This window comes from Leiobunum rupestre, chromosome 8, assembly GCF_980474605.1.
Source record: "Leiobunum rupestre chromosome 8, qqLeiRupe1.1.hap1, whole genome shotgun sequence".
Taxonomy (NCBI): Eukaryota; Metazoa; Arthropoda; class Arachnida; order Opiliones; family Sclerosomatidae; genus Leiobunum; species Leiobunum rupestre.
Genome location: NC_143391.1, coordinates 16266955 through 16291391, shown reverse-complemented (window position 1 = coordinate 16291391; position 24437 = coordinate 16266955). Strand labels below are relative to the sequence as shown.

Below are 24437 nucleotides of genomic sequence, written 5' to 3'. Positions count from 1 at the left end.
TCATACGGTGGTCTTCTGCGAGATAGATATATTTCGAGCTGTTTATTTGACCCGATTATGTCTTTACTTTTTAATATAAATGGGGGGAAGTCTCGCATTTTTGAAAAATAGTCCGTACATTAGCTATCAGCTAATAATTCATCCGAAATATCAAATTTAACAAGGTTTTTACTCCGCAACGACATTTGAAAAAAAATAAACGTTTTTATTTTTAAATCCACAGAATTACATAAACACTTAACCTAAGATGCGTACCGCGCCTATATTGGGAAATATTTCAATATTTCCTTATCAAAAATAATAATTTTTACCGGTTGATTCGAAATTTTTTTGCCATAACATTTTGAGTTTCGATAATGAGACAACCCCTCCCCTCCTATAGCAGCCATCGCGAGATGGAGAGGAAAATTATTCACTTGATATACTTATTTAAGGCTCAGTTTTAAAGAATTCGCCCATAAAGTGAAATAATTGTAATAGCTATACGCTCTCGAAACTTTTTCGGGGCTATGTTTCCTTACCAAGAACTGTAAGAACCTTCCGCTATGTTTTTCTATGTCGTTTCAGTGACCCCTGGGTCGGTAGCCTCATCTTATTTAAGGGGATTTTCTTGGCGCGCGAGACTGGTCCGTCTCGAAAACGCGTCTTGCAGAATTTATAATGTTACGGGCTTTTAACTGTAAAGAATTTTTCTTTTAACTGTTCTTGATTTGGCGGTTGCCGAACGCCTCGAGCGGCCGAAATTATTTCGAATTCATTCGAGAAAGCTTTTTGAAGAAGATTAGCTAGTGTTTTTATAGCTTTTCTCCCCTGATTCGTTCGTTTTGGAAATAATTTCGGCATCACACACAGTCGCTTCGGGACATCATTCAACATTACACCGTCTTTCGTGTGTACGTGGAGAGTTACGGGTAATCGCGAAATCGAAATTTAAGGCAAAATTTTGTTAAATTGTATCCGCGGTGATTCAAATTTAATCGTTTTCTCGTGTTTTGTCATACGCTAATGTTTGCACGTAGCGCGGTCATTACCGCATTTAAGTAAACATTGTAAGTATTAGCGGAGTGAAGGGCAAAGAAACTTTATAGCTACAAAGGTCATACTACCGACATAATGTTTTTCAAAAACATGGCAGTTGTGTACGTGAGTGGCGGATTTTATGAAATGTTTTAATTAGACACGGTCCGATATTAGACTTTTCAGTCTTTTAGGGTCTCAAAATTTGTCTATTTCTTTCCCGCTCCCCCCTAAACACTAGCAACGTTTTTGAAAAAGTCCGCATTCGTTTCTGCTAAAATGTGAAATTTGAGTTAGCAACGACCTCGCTTTAATACCCCCTTGTATATTTTGTTGAATTTAAAAAACTCGAATCCATGTTAAGTACCGTCAAAGGGCTTAGAGCTTGGAAATGCTGTTTCTTAGCAACACAGTATAAGATTTTTGTTAATAATAAAACGCTCTGTTGTAACGCGTATTAATCAATCACGCTTGAACTTTGTAAAGCTTAAGCGCTAGTCGCTGGTTACTTCCTACGTTACACGTGTTAAATATATATGAGGTAGCAAAGAGTAACCTTTGATGGCGTGTCATCCGTGTCCAAGGTGACCAGGGTCTCTTCCTGTTTGATTTTAGCCGCTGGAGCGCTGTTCCTGTTGGAAGTACTTGTGGGCTTGTTGTCTTCCTGCGGATGCATGCTTCCAGCCGCCGAGGAAGATGATCTGTAGTAAGGAGCTACGCGGAAAAGAAAACGGACAGTTTTAAAAAATAAAGCCTTTGAGATTTGCCGTATTCGTAATTCTATTATCGGGCGTATATTGTTGATAGTGGGACGAAACTTATGACAAACGAATACAGATCATTTCCCCTCCCCTGGTTAGTGGGAACAGTCATAAAGGGGATCTTTTTTCCGCGTTCTTTATCGATACCATATTTTTTATATGGGGTCGCGGAGAAATTGCCTAACCCTAGGTTATGTCGCGAATCTAGGTTGGATTTATTTTTGTATCTTAGATACGATTATAATCATTAATAATTTCGGTCTTATACCCGGTAATTAGTAGGTATCTATTTCGGGTAAGTTAATACTCCAAACATTAAAATTATCGTTATTACAAAAATTCAGCAGGGAAAACTGCTCGCTAAAAATCGCTGTTTTATATTTTAATCTACATATCCCTCGAAATACTTTTTTTGCATGATCCACGTTTATATTAATTTTCTATCGTCTACTTGACCAGGTAATTTTATTTTCTTTCGCAAACTCTTCTTCAACGCCACGTATTGGATGAACGTTCGCCCTCGAATAAGAAATTATATAGTCTGGGGGAAAATTGAAGAGTAATCGTCGATAATTGAATCCGCAATCTGTTATTATACGCGATATTTCGTACAGGCTCAATTGACCACTTTTCTACCTTAATTTTTTTTGATGCTACATTAACGCGGGATTTCTTGTCGAACTGCGTACGCCAATGAAGATGAGGAAAGAAGAGGGGTTAGAAATATAATTCAATTATTTAAGGTCCTTGTATCGTCGTCGTGTCTATAATTTGTCAAATCATCCGTCCCATTCCCGCAGCGATTGACTCGTGTCTCGTAATTACTGGACGGAGCTCTCGGGAGTTCGTCGACTGTGCGTAGACACGCACAGCCAATAAACCATGGGAAAGGTACTTCTACGCCGTGCCGTATCCATCACGCGGCTCTCGCCAGATTTAATTGCGATAGTGGATGGGTCTACGATTAGAAAATATAGAAGAGGAATAGCAACCCTAGCTTTGACAAGGCTAAAATGTATATATACATGTATTTATTTCAATGGACATTACAGGAATTAAATAGGCCTAAAGTACCACGAGACGAGTTGCTATTTCTATATATGTTATTTGAGTATCAAAGAACCACGTCATTTCGAAATTGTTCTGATTAATATCTGGCCAGTGCCGGATTTTAGCTAGGCGCTAAGTGTGCCCCAGCACAAGCATTCAGCCTCTTCGTAATAGACGAGGCGCCTCCAAAGCAGGGCCTCTATTTGCATAAATCTGACGTTGTATCCGCAATTCAGATCCATTTTCTTATGATTTGTTCTTGAACAAGTAGTTTAATTTAATCGACAGAGGTTTCCCACATTTTTACGATTGATGTGATATCATTTAGACACTTCTTTTCTAAATCCAACCCAACATAATTTGCATCGGAACACCCTTGTTGCTCAGATAGCGAAATTAACTGCAGAGTTAATCTACTAGATATATTTTTATCTGAGTCTAGAGCCGTTTCAACTGTGTTTACGGAATGGCAATTTGACAGTTTATAGACAAGAACGATTTTTGTTATTTAAATCGATATTTTTTATTTTATTGATTTTTAAACATACTATATGCCTATTTTTCTTGATAAATAGATTTAAAGCAAAAGGTAAATTAATATCAACTAAATTACTTCTTTCAATTTAGTCTGTTCTGAATTTGTATTGCTACATAGAATACTTCTGTACATATTCATAAATACATAGAAGTATGAAAGGCAATGTAAATCAATAATTTAAAACACTGATTTAAATCAAATATAAAGTATTTTTTCTTCACGATGCCTAGTATCGGCCGCAAAGTAACATTGTATTTTGAACCTAATCAGAACGTTGTAGTTACATTTTCAATTCGGTGTACACACCCTCCCTGTCTAAGGTAAAAGAGCCTTGACCTCAATCGACGTATTGAAACTGAAACGATAGTTGACCAATTTAGCCCGAAAATTTAAATAACGATTCATTTATGAATATAATTATAGAACTTGCTAATCTCGATACAATCCACCGTAACAATTTCATTGACGCCGTGGGCTGTATTCGGCCGAGCTCAAAATGCTGCCCCCCCCCCGTGCCAAAAGAGAAATAGCAATAGTACGTTTCGATTAAGTGGGGGTAAACGTGATACGGTTGAATGGAGATTTCTCAATATTTGAAAAGGCCCATTTAGAGCCATCATTATAAAGGGAGATAAAAAAAGCAGGAGCCGCGCGTTTTAAAATAAGTCCCGGAGAAGATTCTAATACAAAATGGCCGTTGCTTTGGCAATCACGACTTATTCGCGAGACGCGAGGGCGTGTTCTGTTTCGTACTTTAAAGAAGCCACCGAGTTTATCTTCTAGCTAAAAACAATTATTAGAAAATGTTCGAGGAACGGGGAAGAAATCAGTAAATTTAAATCCCACGGTGATTAAATGATATGTAGAACTTTTAACACCCCGTGGCGTGACCGTTTTAGGGTGCAAAATCCCCAAATTATTATTTTGAACAAATTTTAAAGTTTCGCGGGAAAAGAGGGGGATCTGCTTCTCTCTTGTGGCACGTAATACTCAGAAATAATAAAACGTTACCCACAGTATTCGTTATTTAATGATACACGGACGGGAGGTTTTCGACTCTGTTTTATCCAAATGAAGCCTTAGGCCTTCGCTCGCTCCATCATGAAGTAGGGGGGGGGGGGAGGATTCTTAGAACGTCTGGCGACAGGGTCGGAACTCGATTTTGTACGAAAAACCCCTGAAAATGCGGAAACTAATTACCGAGTATAACTGGAAATCATCTTTTATTGTGTGTGGAATCGCGTCTTTTTGGAAAACGTTCCAGCATTTTCTGTTTATCTTTGGGTCACGGGGTTTCTCAGTTGTTGGGTCAAATCGCGTGGCCATATTTTGATTGTCCCCCTGGCTATGCTATTTCACGTGGGCAGGAATGTCGGCGACAATTTAAAAATTATTTATCTACGCGACCATCGCTATAATTGGGAAGAGCATTTTATATAGGCGCATTTTCAGCCAAGACGTCATATTGCGGTGGGGAGGGGATGTCCTTTTGGTACAGTTTTTGTACCCTTTTGATACCGTTGGAAATTTTGGGAGGAATGTTAAATTTTGAATTTAACTAACTTTATAACTTCTACCTTAGTTTTAAAAAGTCTTAACTCTAGCTTCATTATTGTAGCGCAAGTTAGGACTTTTTTAAACTAAGGTAACGATTTAGTCTTAACATCGGTATCGAGAAGATTTTATGGGATTTTTTTAGCTATAATACCTTACTTTGTCTGCTAATGCGGATAAAAGTGTAGGCTAGGTAGGCTACAGCCAACCTCCAATTTTGTAGGCGCCCCGTAAATTATATACTGGTATGGCGTTTTGGAGAAATGTACGGGGTTGGGGGGCCCTTTTTCCATAGTCTATAGGCAACCACGAAAAAAATCCAGGATCCGCCATGCACCTTTCGTCGCTATTCAAATAATATTGCGCGAATGGTCGTGCAAGGTTCACTGACCTTCGTGAATGTTAGAGAATCTTGACGGAGGTCCAGGAGGAGAGAGGAGGACGGGTATATTACGCGAGAACCAATACGTTAACTACCGATATCAATCAAAACACGGCCGAACGGGAAGCTAAGACGCGGCACTTTAGAAAGACCACCGCGCTTTTATAATTTCGGCAATTGACTCCCCGTCAATTATGAGTTCGCAAAATCAGGAACGTTTTAAAGCTCAGCCCGTAATTAGAAGCGAGTCGAAATTTACCGGTATATTTAATGAGAGAACGGAGCGTCGGTTAAAAAGAAGAAAGAACGTGTTCAAGGAGGTCTGACAGCTAGCGGAGTCTTCAGTAGAGCGCTTTTCCACTACGATTAACTCCATCAAAAGAAAAACGCGTTCTTTCTCGACACTGCTACTGTCATTTCTTCCCATTCTCGACTCTCTTCGGAAGGAGAATGGAAGACGACGTTCTCATCTCTCCAAATGAAGGCCTAATTAGCGGCGTATTCACGCGCTACTTGTCAGAAAGAGACAAAGGTCGCGGTATCCGTAACGACTGCCCTTTTAAGCCGACTCCTTCCTGCTCAGCCAAGCGGAAACCTTTTCATTCTGTATCTGAAGATTCACCTGACGCCGGCTTCTTATCTAAGTACCCGCTTACTTTACCCCCTAATCCTCTTTGGTTTTAACCGTTTCGTGGGGCCCGTATAAATTACCGCTTGTTGGAAATTATTAAGTCTTACACTTAGTAAACAATTTAAATAGATTTAATGTTTAATAATGATAAAAATGCAATCGTGTTAATATTTTAAATAATGGAACGCGGAGAACAATAGAGGTTGAGGATTTTGAGCACAGTTCGTTCCTAAGTTAATTTTCATTTAATATTAATATCGGTTGTTACTGATGTTAAAATTACTAAGATTGTAAGGTACGTTTCTTTTGAACTTTGCTTAACTGAACTTGAAACTTGCAAACTTAGTAGCTACGCAATATAAGCAAATATAAATAACTCACTCGTTGACGTTTTGGTAAACGCGTTTGTAATTTTAAAGCGCTTATTTTAGATTTACGGATAACTTTTCATAACTAAAAGCGCAAATTCGCGGTGAAAAGGCATCACTATTTACTCGTCTTCAGGGGTCGATTTCAGCGCGGAGGTTAGGCAACCGCGAAAACTTTATGAAAGAAACAGTCACGTTCGGGATAAATTTTTTTCAGAACGTATTGAAAAGCCTTTGAAACGTGGTATGACAGATAGGGCGAACTCTCCGAATCTAATACTTTTAAAGGACGAACTTTTAACTTCCGTTAACTCTATTTTTCTTCCATTTATATTTGATTAATGGAGTGTTCTGATGCGGGTTATGAATAAAATTAAAATATCATTGGCCGCTATAATTTAGAGCGTAAATTAAATACGAGTAGTTTAATTGGCATTTTGAAAGTTGATCTTCCTAGTGATCGCGAACAATATCTCGTACGCTAGATTCCTACCACTTTCGCCGCACGATAAAAGAATCAAATCAAACGTACAACCTAAATTTTATAATACAATCTTCACTTAAATAAAATGGAAGAGATAATTGTACAGCTAATTACATTGTTTTCTTAACGAGACCAGGATGTTTTACGGAAATAACGTGAAACAATACACCAACGTATACTTACAATAGAGTATGACACTCTTGCTGCGCTGATGAAAATGTTTCCTCATATTATACAAATCACCACCGATAGAATTGCCGGGTCCGGCACGTTTTTTATCCCAAATTTAATAGAGAGAGCTGGTTCGTCAAACGTAATCGTCGAAAATCGCGCCAGAGTTTCCGAATAATCCTAGACACGAAGCGACACGGATGCTAATACGTTCTTTGATTGCGGAAACCGTTGCGCTGCTGGCGAGGAGAAGAGAGGCGACCCGCCAGAGAGCTCTCCATCGAAATGAACTCGCCAGAAGTTTTGAATGAAGATGATTTCGACGGGAAGTCCGCCGCGAAGCCCGTCGCGAAGGGGCTACAGCGAAATCACTCACGCGTTGGATTAAGAAGGTCGGGTTTACTCAGCCCCTACGCGCTAATACCTATCACGCTCTTACTTACCGGTGCGCATGCGTGGTTGGCGTAAATAAACCCTTTTAACTATAAATCACGCTAGATTTAAGAGTGAGGGGGGGTGTGCGCGCGTGACTACTGGCTCGGGAAATTATTAATTTCTTTTATATTCTTAATGCGTTTGGTATGGTAGTGACTTTGGCCATTCTATAGTCTATCAGATTGAAAGCGGCGGGGAGGGGGGTAGAGATTATTTTTCTTATTTTCCTGGTCGGGTCGACTGATTCGCCATTTTGCCCGAGGCTATATTCCGAGTGCACTGGCCCTTACTTTCTCCGTGGCTACCTTCTCTGTCCGCCGCAAACGACTGGAAAAAGGGGTTTTCTAATCCGAGATTAAAGCCCCGCTTTCTTTTATGACGCGTCTCTTCTCCCCGCTACCTATGCCCTACCGGGTTTCAGGGAATTACCACTTTACAGCTATAGCTAACTCGCTCTCCGACACCCCCGTCTTGGGTACGAAATATACGTGTAGACGTTAAAGAGTGGCGTCTGATGGATGCTATGTTTTAACGAAGATAGACTCTCTATGGTAAAAAAGCGCGACTTTTCGATAACGGTTTATGTCTCGGATATACTCTTAAAGAATCTTTACGTAACTTTAGAGAACGTGTCTTCCCTTTTCCGCGATTTTATCGGTTAACCTTTTAGTAAAACTACCGGTACGTACTCGGAAATTTTTTAAATTTCATTCCTATACGTCTTATCAATTAAGTTTTTTAAACGTCGTAAAGTTGGTTTAGTGCGGACTATCCGAGGATATACTTAAAATAAATCTTGATATTTAATTTGGTCGGTTTGCGAATGTTGTATCTTCTTCGGTAGGAATGTAAGGGGAAATTTTATTTAATTGGCTATAGGCATAATTCTATCATATTATTCTATTCAGTATAGAATTACGGAAACGGTTAATCCTATCTCGACCTTTACGTGTTTATTTGGGAACTATTACCAAGCAGATCTCTACCGGGTATATTAAATTAATCCTATTAATAAAATTGGAGGACTTTAGTAATTTCGAAAATACTCATCTGAGCAATAAAACGTTTTTGCTGTTGTAAAGGTAGGAAATTCAGAGTGTAAGGAAAGTTGAGGAATAATATTTAACACCCTACGATTCACCCAGAATTTTTCTATAGATTATGACATTTTTAATCCTCTAATATACGGATTATCTATAGAATTCAAATTTAAAAGAAAATGGCAAACATTGTGATATCTTTAACTTCTCCCACTTCTGACGGAAGTCTTACTTTTTTCTAATAAACGGAAGTGCCTAAACTATATACTGTTCTTAATAAAGAAACACGGCTCCATTTTCTTTTATCTTCTAGATTCGTTGTTTGTTTGTATAACACCGTCTTCATCCCATTGTTCGCCGTCCTATAACACATCATCGTTGAATCGATTGTTACATTTTTCGACTACCGGTATAATAATATTGTCGATAGAACTTATGTGCCTCTCTTCCAGAAGTAATTTGTAATGCCCCGTTACTTGTTTTTCCTCTCTTGCAATATTATTATCGCGAATGGCTAAGTTCATCTTACGAGACGTAAATTGACTACGGCACCATCGGCCGCGAAAATTTTATTTTGGTATTTTTATTTTTCTTCGCGGTACCACTTGATGGTTTTAAATTGATCGTCACGTCCTCCCCTCCCCCCAAAATAAAACGAGAAAAAACGCGAGCTTATCGAAGCGAAACCGATTCGGAAGAGATTTTCATCTTTTGAAAAATGTGGTTCATGATTTTCTGCGCGTTAAAAATATTAGAAGAAATACTCGCGGAACTGTTCCGGAGAATGTCTCTTTTTTTCCGTCTTCTTCAGCGATAGATAATATTTGAAGCACCCACAATGTGGCCCCGCAAAACTTCCACCCGAAAATCACTAAAACAAAAACTCAAAAGCCCCAAAGCTTCTTTTAAATAGATTTATAACTTCTTTCAATTTTTCATGTTGTACAAAAATGTGGCTCCTTATTTCCGCTATTACTCGGTTGTTTTGGCCGAAATAATGGCTTTAAGCATTGACGCGAATAAATGCCCCACTAAACATCGTAATTTCGGCGTGGCTAACAAAATTTTAATTGCGAAATTTGTAGAGATTTTTGCGTGAATAGCCGCGCTTGTCCCTCCCTTAGAAAATAAAATCACGTTTCTTTTATACGAGTTAATGAAACGATTTTTAACAATTTCGGCTACGCCTATTCAACCGGAAATAACATTTCGAACCCCTATTTAACCATTTTAAAGGATAACAACCTTAACTATACTTTAAATATATTTAACATCTTTCTAACGGCGGTATATGAACCTTTCACCTTGTAGAGAGCGAAATTATTTTGCACTTACGAAAATGAAATTTTGGGAAAATTCTCTTTTCGATGGGTTCTTCGGAGACGCAACTTCCGGCTTTTGATTTTGGCGGTGGTCCTAGGCTGTGATGAAAGTAGACCTTCTTGGCCGGCTTACCATTGTTCCTCTTGTGGTCGTCTTTTTTGGGTGTCGATGCACCCGATTCGTGGATACCTGAAGGAAAGATAAATATTTCAATATACAACTCAAACGTTACGCTTAATTAGCTATAGGTCTTATCAAAATCACCACTTCTACCCTGGATCGTTTGAAATATATACGGTATAGCGAAATCCTATTTTATTCGCCGTGTTTAGATAGATTAATTGGGAGGGGCACTTTCGGACATAACAGGAGATGTACAAATTACTTTCGACCGTATATACCGCCCGCAGTTAGAAATATAAAGACGCGAGCGGTCATTAGGCGCCCATTTCGGACCATAACTCATCTTCGCGAAGCGGACACCGCGGGCAGTTTCTCATCTTCGTCTCTTAAAACAATCGTCAAGATGCCGAATAATGGCGTATTTAGTCGAGATGCGCGGTAATGGCGCAAAAGGCGTATTAAAAAGATAGCCATCGAAGAAAGCGTACCTACTACAACCAAGAACATCACTTTCATCCAAGGCGTTTTTACGAAAGACCGCGATAAACTAAACTTCATTTAAATGACGGGCCGCGAAAAACATTAATTTTCTCGATGCGAAGAAAAGAAAATACACCACTCCTCAAAAATATCCGTATAAATCTGGCGAACTCCGGGAGACCCACCCGTCTCCGGAGTACAAAAGTGACGGACTGCCTATTGTATTTACGTCGGAATCCGGAAATTCATCAAACTTTTACTAATGAAGATTGGAGTTAATTTTATTCCTCCGTAAGGGTGAACGTCTGGCCTTACACCATTGCCCCACAGACAAAATACGTTTATTAAACTTGAAAAAAGAATTTGGAACCGGCGGCGTCTCTGGCTTTTTCTTCTTCTTTTTTATTCTTGTTCTTTTGAAATTATAATCACGAATGATATATTTTGTCATTTCTCGCTAGATGGTAATTTCTCTCTCTTCGGAGATTATCTTACGGGTCTTGGATGATTAAAGGTGTTTGAACGGAACGGGGTGCCATATACGAGTATTTCGCTAGATGTACCCGTTCAATTATACCTTGTACCGTTGGGACCAGAATTTAATACCTGGAGAATTTACGCGAAACGGGTTTCTATGGAAAGATTTTAACTTTTTTTAAAGGGGGGGGGGGGATTTGGAAGATAAAAAAGGAATGGCCGGGTTGCTATAATAAGATTGTACGATTCGTCACACTCGGATTCATTTTGGGATATAATTCTTAAAAACAAGAAATCTCTAAGCCCTTTGGGACTTTATAATTAAAAATATTGAATTTTTTTTTTAAATTTCCAATCGCTTCCTTATTGCCTCACTTTGAAGTATTGGAAAATATTCCCGAAATTTTAATTTTGGAATTGAATTTTACGATAAGTATGTGGGTTTTAAATTGGCTTCGCCTTCTTAAATAAATTAATTTTTGTATATGATTAATAATACCAATAAGGAAAATGATGGAATAATTATACAACTTTTAGTGGTTTTACGAGATGTAAATGGGTGATGGTTACGTATGTCATTAACTGTTTATTATTAAATTATTTTTTGTTAAATACGGTGGTATATGTAATCTTACTTTTAGGATTGGAAATATTTCATACCTAAACGTACAGTTGTTTAGAGTGAAGTTAGTTAAGGGTAATTTTTATTAGCGATATTTAATCTTGTATTAAAACCACGACTCTAGAATTTCAACAAAAAGGCAATAACGGTAGAAATTCTAACTGTATACCATAAAATTTATTACGTGATTTTCACCGCTTCCTTATTGTGTTGGGTAAAATCTAAACTTTTTCTGTAAAGGTTAGCATACCAATAAAATAGAACTTTCGTAACTTACTAGAAGTGCTGTACGAAACTTGCCATTTCCTTAAGTTTCTAAGAACCACCAAATCGCGCTAGTAAGTATATACAGATAAAATGTATCGTTACCAACTGACTGGACCCTCTCCCTGCCTTCTTTTTACCTTTCGGGTAATCTATTCTCGACTATAGCCGAATGAGAGGTTGCGTTTTTTTTAACGGTAGGACGAGAATATAGGAAACGTAATCTCGGTTTCGGTCTAGCGCTCACGACCCTCACGAACTTTGTCGGCCAGATTCTTTTGGTAAAAAAATGTATTAAACTAGTATACGATCGGTGGCCGGGGAAAGTAATCTCGAATTCAGCCGACTCATCTCCCGATGTTCGTTCAATTAGGACCGAGGAAAAATCGACTTCGCGCGATTTTATAATTTTTTATCTTTCTTGACTCGCGGATCCAGAGATTCTGATATCTTCCGCTTCCCAGCAGCTCTCTCTATCAGCGTAGATCTTTCACGGTGGCGCCGCAAAAAGTCTATAAATAAGGAAATCCGAACTTGACACTTAAAATTTATATTGTTTTTATCCGCATCTGTTGCGCGAGCATCCCTCGATAGAAAAAAAACCGGTTGTGGTTGAGAATTATACCTCGTGCAAACCCGATTTCGTTATTGTTTATGGTACTGATATGATCCGAATAACTTTTCATTTCACGCTACCGAAAGATGAGTCCTCCGATTATTATCATAATTATTGTGGCATTTATGAGGCGTTCAAATTATTCCGCCCTTTGAACGGAATATATAGTAAGATAAATATTCGTATAATCCTTAATCTATAATATTCTTCCGTAAGTATGCCTCTATGGAAAATATTTATATTATTTATAAATAATATAGTCCTATTCACTATATCGAGACCCTGTCACCGGGACTACGTTGGAAGCCCGAAACAGCTTTGAAGTTATAGTCGGTGTTATGGATTTGTCTTAGTGTCATACCGTATAAGTCTATAATATTGTTCCATAAGTTTGTCACTTTGTTGAATATTTTATTGAAAGCTAGTAACGGAATGACGTCATAACAAGAAGAAAATCTCCCCCTAGCGAGGTGCTGTCAAAGGCTACGTGTGACGCGTTAGCAAACGGACGCAAAACGGCGACGAAGCCCGTAATGCAGTCGGTCTTGTGAATAGCTCGGAGTAAAGCTTTTGCGTGTGAAGAATAGGAAGTGTCACACTTATGTATCAATATTATACACTTATGGTCATACTTATGGAATAAAATTACAGACTTACGGGATAACCTAAGCTTGACGGACTACCGAACAAGAGCGTAAGGAGTAATCAGTATTTCTACACCTCAGTCCATTACCCTTTCTGTTGTTTCGTTCCGTTGTCCAAATTAGACAAATACCTTGAACTCGCGCATTTTGGACCCAATTCCAGCGGAACTAATAGTCTAATAATATTACGTATGGTACATTTAAATTCTTAGAATAAACTCTGGTTTTTTTTGGTCACCTTCAATTGAAAGATCGAGGAATATGGAAATCGTTGGCCTGAATTCAAATTGGTAGCGTCTGCCTATAAAGCTCGAGTGGAAATAACCCGTGAAGTGGTTCTTTAGGCACGGTTATGCCTGAAGCGATTAACCCGGCCCCCTCAAATAGAGTCGCCGTATTAAGACGTATTTGGTCCCCATTTTTTGATTTAATAAAAAATATCGCGTATTCTCGATATGAAGTAGAGCTTGAAGAAGGTGCCCAAATATATCTCCATTTCTACTTCTGTTATTTTGGGTGATTTCGCGTCTCTTTGGAGACGGACTTGCCTAATTTGAGTCGCTTATCGAGACGACTATATTAAACGAGCGTGTCGATATTTTTGAAGGCACGCGAAGCGTTCTCATTCAGCCATTTCCGAGTTCTCTCATCCTTCACCCGTTTTTCACATAAATTACCCACAGCTCGTTTTATAAACAATCCCAGCAGAGAAAAGTGTAGATTTTCTGGTCCGGTAAACTATGATTTTCCAAATTGGGTGCTGAGATCTATTTCTGACCTTTGTTTTTACTTGGACGCATTCTAGTTGATTCAAGTTCCTCTTCTGAGAAGCGGTAGATCAGCCGGTCAAAAGCAGAGCAGCTTCCATGAATCATAGTTTATATCGAAAAGCTAATACTGAGTCTTTAATTATAGCTAAGCAGTTATTAAACTGCCATAAAGATATTTTGTTACTCCTCTCTGGCGTTTCGACTCTAGCCATAGATATATTTTCTTATACTCCTCTTTGGCGTTTCGACCCTAGTCATAGATATATTTTCTTATACTCCTCTCTGGCGTTTCGATCCTAGCCATAGATATATTTTCTTATACTCTTCTCTGGCGTTTCGACCCTAACCATAGATATATTTTCTTATACTACTCTCTGGCGTTTCGACACAAGCCACAGATATAATTTGTTACTACTTTATGCCCACCCAAATAGGTCCAATTTGAAAGCAATTTAGTTTAAGTAATTAAAAAAAATTATAGCCGAAAATAGACTGCCCGTATGTAGCCTGACTTGGAACTTGGGAAGACTTATTATTTTACTATATAGGCGAAGGAAACATACCCTAACGTCCATCGAAATTTTGGGAAAATGTCAAATGACCGAAAACGATCCCACCCCGAAAATTACTTGTCAGAAAAACTCTCTTACCACCAGCAAATGTGGAATGAAAGAAAATATCCCTTTTTCCGGACGATTATCCTCGGCACTGAGCGACTCTCTCCCCGTCTCTCGAAAAAGATTACGCTTGAAACAAACGCCGCGAATTGCAAAAGACAGCGCTTGTCACTAATAGTATCTCGTGAGAAAAACAACGAAACTAGTCTGGTAGTAGATATATCCTCTGGGTTTGGGTATCGGGATCTTAATGGCAAATGGAAAGACAGCGTAACGGCGCGACTGGCCAGAGCGTGTTTGATCGCGATATACGAAACTGCAATCTGTCAGAAGATAGACTCGTGGTGGACGAAGGGGGAACGCTGGTTGCCAGTCGAAGAAACGCGTTTTTCCTTTTGAGAGTTACGGCGTTGTGATTACTTATCCGAGCGTAAAACGAGATCCCAATACTTCAAAAACTATTCTCAACCGCGCTTTCAGAAGCCCTTCGGAACTCGGAAAAAGTGTTCTATCGAATATAACGCGCCAGGCGTCGAATACCGAGTATAATTCAACAGCCGAATTACATTAAGGTGGCGAAATTCGGAAAACGACGTCTTACCCAGCACCGAGACTCTCCGAGTGGAGTTGTAGGAAATAAATAACTAGGTTGGACATCTCGAATTCACCCCTTTTTACTTCCATATCTTCTTTTTATAACTTCACGTGCCAAAATGGGATAGAAAAAAGAATACTCCCTTTAGTTTAGTATAGTCTCTCTAACGAGGTTTCTATCAGGTGGTAGTAGAAATCCGGCGGCTTAGCGCGTTTTGTTTATTTATATTATAACTCTTCGCGGAATTTCTCGACGGGAGGGCTGGATGAATGTATTCGTATTTAGTTTTTTTGGAAAACGATCCGACCTTGTTTTGACGGCTCCCATCCGCGAAAGTGGAGCATTCGAGCGCACCCTTTTCTATCTACAGATAAATGCCGCTTTAAATTCAATGTATATATAAGAAGTTTCAATAATCTTTTTTAAGCTTGGTTTTCACTGGCATAGATTTTGCGGAATACGTTTGAAGAGAACGCGGCAAAATAAGGTTGCCAGAATATGCGCGGCACGGGGATAAAACCAACGCAATGATTCCGCAACCGCAATCACGGTCCGATTTTTCGGCGCTCTTTATGGCCAGTGAAAACCAAGTTGTAAGCGACCGCGCTCGTGTTGTCGTCGTCCTGATCTAAACTTAACGATCTTATAATGATGGATTAGCGCTTGAACCTTTCCTTACGATTTCAATTTGATGGTATAGATCGGCTATCGGGAGTCATAGTCAGCGTTGTATTTCAAGCGCGGCTTACCGGGTATCAGACAGTCAGTCCTTTATAGTGATATGCCCTTTAGTAATAACCTTAGATTTAGTATCGCGATTATAATTATATTGGCGCTAATACTATGGAATTTTAACCGTTGTTTCAATTTTCATAGACCTATAAAATATTTTTAATTATGGTCAGGCATTTTTTTTAAAAAGGGAGGTCAAACTAATAAGTCATACCTATAGTCTACGCCTCTACGGGGGTGGGGACTTTATATCTTTATTAGTGCATTCATAGCCCGACAAAGTGACGGAGGAACTTCATAACTTTATTAGTGGAGTCATAGCTCATCAAGGGGGGGGGGGACTTAGTACATAATCACAAGGGGGGGAATGTTATGCCTTTATTAGTGCATTCATAGCTTGGCAAAGGGGGCGTATATGATATAATTCTTAACTTTCATTGAACTCCAGAACCCCTTAAAGGCCCTCCCTCACGCTTTATTCAAATAAGCATCAATCTTAATTTCGTAAATGTTTATTCGCGTTCTGTGGGAATATTCCAAACAGACGCGAAAAAATACTCATCTCTTGAATTCAATCTGTTTATACGCGAATGCTATTGAACCTGCGCAGAATTCAGACGCACGTAGGGGAAAGAGAGAAAAGTTGGAAATTGAGGAGAAATACCCAATTAAGAATCTTGTCGCGTTGAATGAAGCTGGAGGGTGAATATATTTCATTACATTTTTTTATCGAGAAGAGCTTTTCCCCAACACCGAGACGACAAAACGTACGCGCGGTTTATCGATGGCACCCACTCATATTTCGGACACGGAGGAGGGGGGCTGATTAAATGAGGCTATTAGAAAAACGTTGATGACCACCAACTTAAAAAAAAGCGCAACCCCTGCGACGCAAACTTATAATTACTTCAAATGAGGGATTCAATTTGATTGGAAATACGAACGCGGGGTTGACATTTCGCTCCGTAGTGTCGTCTTTAAATGTCCCATTTATGGAAGAAAAGAAATTAGGTGGGTTGTTATATTTGAAAGAAGGAAAAAAAAAGAACGTCTTCTCCGAACACGCGCTGTGTACCAGATTTTTTTTATTACATTTTATTTTCGCCCACTTGCCAAAAATAAAAAAGACGCGGTGTAATAAATGAACTCGGAGACTTAAATATAAACCAACGAGGGCTGCAGGGTCAATGTCTGGCGTTCCCGTACTGGCAGGGGAGGATACAGGTCAACCTACTCTGTGGTCTCGCTCGTCCCTTCTTCGCAATTCACGCGTATAAATGAACTTTTCTTTTCTATACATTCGACCCAGCGTCTAATAGTTAAACGAAAGGAAAAAAAGAATCTTTTTGATGATTGTTAGTTTTACGCCGCCATAATGTCCGAAACGTTTTCATGATTCGCGTGCTCCTCTTCATGGCTTTAGTTCGGCCGACTAGGTTCAAACTGACCGCGACGGGGAGAATAAGAGATGAGAACGGGCCACGATTATTTACACGCGCACCCAGCTGTCAAAACTCGGAATGGCCTCTCGAACTTCGCCAACAACATATTTCACTTCCACGAAGCGCGCTCTTTCGACTCGCTTGTCTAAATCTACCATAGAAATAAAACGTGATTTTGAAACTAAAAGGCATGAGGGCGGGTTCACAGCAAGCCCTAAATTCATCTATATGGCTCCCCTTATGGTCTTCTTAAAAGACATACTGGCTTTCAATGTGAATTTCGCCGATGGTAATAGTCGTGAGAAAGAGGTTAACGCATCCGTTACCTAATCCGGCTTTTCGCGGTTAACTATTAAATTATACATACAGTATTGCATGGATAATTTAAGCTGTTGAATAATTTCTTATGGGTTATACGTTACGTTGAAAGCGAGGTTGAATTCTACGATATACATCGATTTTGAATTGGAGAAAAAGTTAAATTGCGAGAAACCACAAAAATGTTCGTGTTGAAAAGTATTTCGCGAGGGTCTGTAAAGCCTGGTTTTCACTGGGCGGTTTTTGGTTGATACCCTTGTTGCCTTCTTTTCCTGTATGTTTCTTTCACCCAAACCGATCTTTCATAACTTATATTTCTTTGAACACGATAGTTCATGTAAAATAACATTAAATTTAAAATGCTTACATGAGCTTTAATCAATAGTTCCCTATTATGATCAGATAAATCATCCATTTTTAGGCCTAGGCTTAAATCTCCACTATCAGACGAAAACCGACGAACTCGCTGCCAGAAAAAAAACGCCGACCGTGAGCGAAACATTGAAAACCATATCGCCGACGTCGAACTTTCTGTCGGTGATTTTCTGCCAAGTGAAAACCAGGTTTTATTGTAGTTCGACGCGATCAAAGTATACCTCAGTCAATTTAACACGCGACCACAAATATCCGCTCCTTTCAAAATCGATCGTTCTTTGTTTTTTTTTTAAACTTAAGAAAAACATTTGCGGTGGTTTTTATTTTTCCCTACACTTAACCTTTATGAAAAAAATTAACAGTAGTAATTTTAAACTGTTCTAACTTCCCTATATACGTCACGTACTCCGTAACCTCACAAACGGGTCGCCTAAAACCAAACGCGGAAGGTTTTTTTATACACTTTTTCTAACAACCTCAAAATCGTCATATTCAAATTGTAAAACATATACCATTAGTCTCGAAAATATCAATAATTTAGTGGAATCGGCGTGGCATGTATAACAATATTACGTCGAAGGAAGCTATTGGTAGGACGATAAAAAGACGAAAACGATCACTTACCGTTCGGGCAAAAAATAGCAGTCCCAATTTCGAGTTTTTTCCTTCGAGTTCCGAGGCGTACCCTTTTTATATTTCGTCGTCGCGGTACCGAGCGGTACTTTTCTTTCTAAAACGTTTCACTTTCTCGAATTAGGCGACGCGAATGAAATGTCGTCGACTTTTGAAACTTCCGATAAACGCGTCGAACCAAAAGAGAGAGACTGACTCTTTCTACGGAAAGGTTGGCTGTGTCCGCCGGTAGTTGGAAAGGTTGGGACTCGTGAAATAGCGCCGCGGGCATCCCGATCAACGAGATTCCAACGTCCCCTCTCACCTGTTTCGACTCTCTGGGATGCTTCCGAATCCGTTCCCAGCGTCATCTCCCCCCCCCCCCCGACCATATCTTTCCCTTTTTATTGGCCTTCTCTTAATTGTTATTTCCGATACAAAAATAATAACCAAAATTCCGTTTCTGGCTTTTTTGTCTGTTCGCCGATAACGATAATTTCTCTCTAGTTTTCTTTATTATTTCGTATAAGTACTTATAATCAATACCAGGAATCTATACCTCTACTTGGAATGATTATCGCGGCAGATTTTCGTCTCGATGTCTCGATGTGGCTGACGGTTTTTTTGACGTCACTATGTTAACTTAACAAACAACAACGTGAGAGGGGAGCGCGCGCGAAGGGGATTTTTCTCTCGTAGGCGGGGCCAAAGCCGTCAGAGTGATCATACGCGATACGGTAGGATAAGCATTCCAACTAGAGGTATGAATTCCTGACAATACGTAATCAACTAGAATTTGTTTACATTATGTTTCCTTAATTAACTCATCCGTCGCGTTGTAAAGATAAAAAAATATAATTTATAGAGAAGCTACCGAATTTAGCGCGCATTCGAGAGAAAATACCAAACACGTTTAATCGTTTACCATACGAAATTTTACATATTTGCAACAAAAAAAATTCTGAGGTCACTATTCGTAATATTTAAACAGCTAAACTTTCTAATATTTCCGTAATTTTTCCTTTTGAGCATTATTTAAACTTTCGGTCGAATAAAATCACTTTAGCATTTTTTTATTAAGGAAATACGAAAAAGAAATCAATAGATTCGTTGAAATATTATTAAACTCAACATCGTTAAAATAAAATATGAGACGATAAACATTTCCAAAAAAAATGTTTCATAGACTTACTTTGACTTCTCCGGAGCATCTTGAGGTTACGACGACTACTTACGGGCGAAATAAATTAAATTATCAACTTTTGGCTGCATATCGCGACTACGATCGAGTATTGGAAATCAACGCGAAACACTCTCTCTGTCAGCAACGCGCGACTGGGCTAACAATGTACTTCATCCTGCTACCGAATAACTTTTTCCCGAAAATTTTCAAAGTTTATTATCCGCTTTGTAGGGAAATAATTAAGAAATACAACCCATTTCTACGAATACGGAACGATTAGCGCGTTAAAACCACGAGTGTAGGGGTGCATTGGCGGGCGGCAACGAAATGGGGAACTGGAATTAGTAATAACCGCGTTTGCTAATTGGAAATGGCTCCCAAAATAGAATGAAGAACCAATCCGTCATTTCTTCTAGGCCACGATAAAGATTAAAGTATTGGCAGGAGGGGGGGGGGCGAAAATGTAATGAGATTAGACCATGGTATTACCCATCTATTAAATATGGTCAGCCACTTTCAAATTGAAAATGATTTTTCCAAATTTCTTTTTCGAAATATTCGGTTGAAAATTTCAAGAAAGTAAAGGAAAAATACAGCACGTAAAACGTCAATACATCGCTCCCTCTGGCGACCGATACTTATACTTATCACTTTTATAATCTGGTAAGACTGGCACGCGTTAGCCTTTTTTTTCTTCCGAATTTCTCTATATTTTGGATTTGGGATTTAAGGTTACTGTATCAAACCGCGTTATCGGATTAGTCGATCTGTTCGGCGCGTAATCGACGGGTGAGAATATATCGTGGTACGAAACGCGCTGGTGCCGAATCGGAGCCTACGACCCTTACTTCTTGGTTAAATATAATTATAAAGTTACTGGTTTTCTATTACCGTTTACCTTTTTTTTCAATTGCCTTCTTGATAATGAAGGAAAGTTTGAGGTTTTCGAGAGTTTGTAACAAATGTCCCGAAGGTGCGGAGGACCTGGGCCTGAATTCGCTAGAGGTCATACCAATCTTTCCTTTTTAATGGTTATCAGTCTATACTAAAACCGTTCTCTTAGATAAGAATGCAATTTATTTTGGTCGCTGCTAGACGGTCGTGAAGTCCCGCGAGCGTTCGAACACTGAAATAGTACTGAGAGGGTAATTTCTATAGGGCCGTCATTTGCGATTCAATATTCAGTCATTTTTTTCCAAGATAATTACTCTTTGAGAATTAAAATTTGATTTGAAAATTCGTGAAATCGGTATAAAATTGTTTATATTTTTGCGTGTTAGAATAATGTATGTAAAAAATATTTTAGTTTTTGGTTATAAATCTCAAGGGCTATTCCCAGAAATGAAATTAATTTAGCGCCACCCCAAAGTTCCCATCGAATATATCATGTCGAAATCCCACGGTTAAAAGAAACTGATTTTGTATGGCTTATAAAACTTCCAAGTATCTTTTTCGTTTTTCGTGTGAAAAGAACGTTAATTAAAATTGGTAAAATTGAGCGAATGGAATGAGCTCGATCGCGATGGGGGATCTATCTTAACGCGTATCATTCCATTACTATTATTAATTAACCGCGAACTTTCTCCACATCACGCTTCTTTATTCATACAGAACCAGTTTAAGTTCAATTAAAGAAACATTACCTAGACCTTCTAACAAAGTTTGTTACACCCTATGCGAGAGATAAAGAAATATATACGAATAAAACTTAATACTTTTCCCCATTGTGACATTGGGTGACAATTTATATAATGTTTTTCTAAGCCTTCGGGCTATTTTCCGTAATAATGAGATAAAATTAAGCGTGGGAATTATTAGAAAGTTTATAATAGCGATATCCAGCATTTGTTTTTTCTTAGAGTTTTTAGGTCGAGCATTAAGGCGCGTACAAAAGGACTCGAACCCGAAGGCTAAAATAAGAATTATTTTCGACACCACGTTCGAACGTGAACGGGTAGGCTTCCACAAAGTTTTTCTTCACGTTTGACGTAGTGATACTGTAAGGAGTGAATGATCTCTAGAACTTAATCTATTCGGAGATTAAAAATAAAAGTAAATCTTTCATTTTCCTCTATTACCCGTTTATTACGTCTTCGGTATTGTTATTAGTAATTTAAATACGAGAGGGGGGTTTCGTAAAGCCGGTATTTTTCTCGGTCGAACCAGGAAAGACAGATTCATCTCGAAATGATCGTTACGCGAATGTACCGTATACCTTTGACATTAATTTATTCCGAAAGGTTCGAACTTGATTTTGATTCGTATATTTCAAATCGCGCCAAGCACTTATGGAAAGATTAAATGAGGCGCTTTTTGAAAGTATTCCGTTTTTTGAGGTCGCAGCCGTGTTATTAAAGTCGTCATAAATATTGGATTTTCTTTGAATAATATTATTTCAATTTATGTCGGATACCCGTCGAATATTTAAACCTAATTTAAGACTCGATTTAAAGTTGCGCCTTTTTATTATCATTTTACATTTTAGGTTATATTTAGGTTAGATTTAATTTGCAATAATATAAAAAATTAGGTCGTTTTGTTCTTAACTTTCCAAATTTTTTAACCCTTTGTTCGCGAAACTACCACAAGACGGCGACACCGTCCCTATCGATGTTTTTCTCCGAGTCTCTCTTTCGCTCGCTTCAGTGTTTGTAATATCATTCTACCGAATTTAATTGAATTTCAGTGAAAGCTATTTATTCCAAGAATTTCGCTACGAAAATTCGCCAGTTCGTTCGCCCATCGAATTTCACGCTTTATTTCGCAAAACGTTGCGCTATACGTACTCAATGCAAAGATTCTTTAAATCAAACTTTACGCTACTGATGTTCCGGATGAAAGACTTTTCCGTGTACGGAATTGCAAAAGTTTAATATACTTTAATTTCATCCACTTTCCCCGTAAGATTACGACGCTAATTTTTTTAATTAGATTATCCGAAACCGTATGGATATCGAACGCGTTCTAACTACTACCGAGTTTTTTAATAGAATTATTGTATAATGTGTTTCAATAGAAAGTTAAGTTATTAGGATGCGTTGAGAATCGCAATTGATTCGATCTGAAGGAGGAAGTGAAGATAGCGACTTGGTCGTTTTTTCCTTCAATTGCGCGTATTGGAATCATGTAATATTGGAAGAAGGGTGGGGGGCTAAATTGTTCACTTTAATGTTACGACCAAAATTAGAGATAACGTGGTTTCCTTCGTTTTAGCTATACTATATGCTGTGGGCTATATTTTTTTTTATAATTTTAGAAATATGTTATAGATAAAGAATTGACCTGAATCGTCTCTTAGAGATTGAATTGGTTTTTGGTATTGCAAATCCCCAACTTTTGGGGAGGAAAAATATATATACAACATCTGATAAATGCGCCCACACATTTTAAATAAATACACCATCACAAATTTTCATATACGGCGCTAGTGAGGGAATCCTCTATTTTAATGAGAGGTGGGTGAACGGAGGGGGTTTAGGATGGTCGCTGAAAAAGATTATCGGCTCAAATTGAACTTTGTTTTCTAAAAACGTAATATTTTTAGATGAGAACGAATCTTTGTAATTGTATAACCTTATCTATTTAGTTCACGTTATTCACGGTAGAGGGATAGTATTTACGATTCGTTTTTGAAAGAAAACGGCGCCGTACGCGGAAAAATTTCGTCAATTTATTTCCACAAATAAAATTAACGATTATAGTGTCGGATGCATTCTCGCAGATTTCGAGGATTTTTTTTGGGTTTTATTTACTTCAACCGGGCGAAATTAGTTTCTTTCTCAGAAGATTTTTAACGGTTTTAACCCAAATAAAGTAAATATTTGACCCATAACCCTCGCATGCCTACAGCGAAAGACCTCTCAGTTAGAAGCGATTTTTTTTGCTTACGGGACAGATACAAGAGGATAATTTTGTTTATTTATTCCCGCTGAATTTGCTAGCTTCATTGTTTTCTTGTGCAAATATAAATAGCGTTTAAGGTTCTTCGCGGGCCTACGCGGATGTGGTACTTTCGTGAGATAGCTCTACAATAGAATTATCCAATCCGTGAGAGAGAGAGAGAGAGAGAGAGAGAGAGAGAGAGAGAGAGAGAGAGAGAGAGAGAGAGAGAGAGAGAGAGAGAGAGAGAGAGAGAGAGAGAGAGAGAGAGAAGATAATATGTTCTATTGAAAATGATGTACTTTGTTCCGAATGGTGAGGGGAGAGGGACTGTTATCGCCGCCAGGGTAACGCCATTCCGTGGTTCACGATCGGGCTACCGAGCGAGCCAATAAAGAGTTTTAGGGCCACGACCTTAACGTGGAAGCCTCAGTCACGATTCGCCCTTCCTTTTTGCTGTGATCCGTAAATCACGATTTCTCGAATACGCGCGTGTGAGATGAGCGATCTCTATCGGTGATACTTGTTGAGCTCTTCTCCGTGTGACGAGCGTGGCGTAAACGGCGAATTATTGGCACCATATGCCACTCCCAGATGAGCGCTACAGTACCATTTCGTTGATAATTCATTGAATGTATATTTTATTTTTGTTTCGTGATTCCCTGAAGGTTGTATATTTTATTTGGACTCACGGTTGCCTCAGGTTGCATATTTTATTTCGACTCATGGTTCGATACCTGCTAATGGCACTGGGTGAAAACTCGGAACGACTAGTTTTGCGTAGAGATTTCCAATTAACTCCCCATTGGTTAAAGGGGTTTTCCCTCGCGTTCTTCGACTTTCCATAAAAACATGTCGAGGTTAACGGTAATAATAAGTGTAAGGAGCTGTTGGCTCTCGTGGCATAAAAGGCTTACCAGTATCTGGCCACCGG

The 24437-nt window shown here is 38.7% G+C and overlaps 1 protein-coding gene across 3 annotated transcripts in view; it reads right to left on the bottom strand.

Annotated features, from left to right (window-relative positions):
* The window catches only part of mwh (multiple wing hairs), a 67419-nt gene that overhangs the window by 4995 nt on the left and 37987 nt on the right, over positions 1–24437 (bottom strand). Inside the window, exons 1-3 of one of the 3 annotated variants that reach the window (XM_090155465.1) lie at positions 19634–19756; positions 9767–9943; positions 1574–1731 (exon numbers count right to left, since the gene is read on the bottom strand). In XM_090155465.1, coding sequence (XP_090011591.1) covers positions 1574–1731; positions 9767–9943; positions 19634–19652 — 354 coding nt within the window. In that variant the 5' untranslated portion in view covers positions 19653–19756. Of the gene's footprint in view, positions 1–1573; positions 1732–9766; positions 9944–18453; positions 18673–19633; positions 19757–24437 lie in introns of those variants that run through there. The other 2 variants (XM_090155466.1, XM_090155467.1) reach the window with 2 other exon arrangements.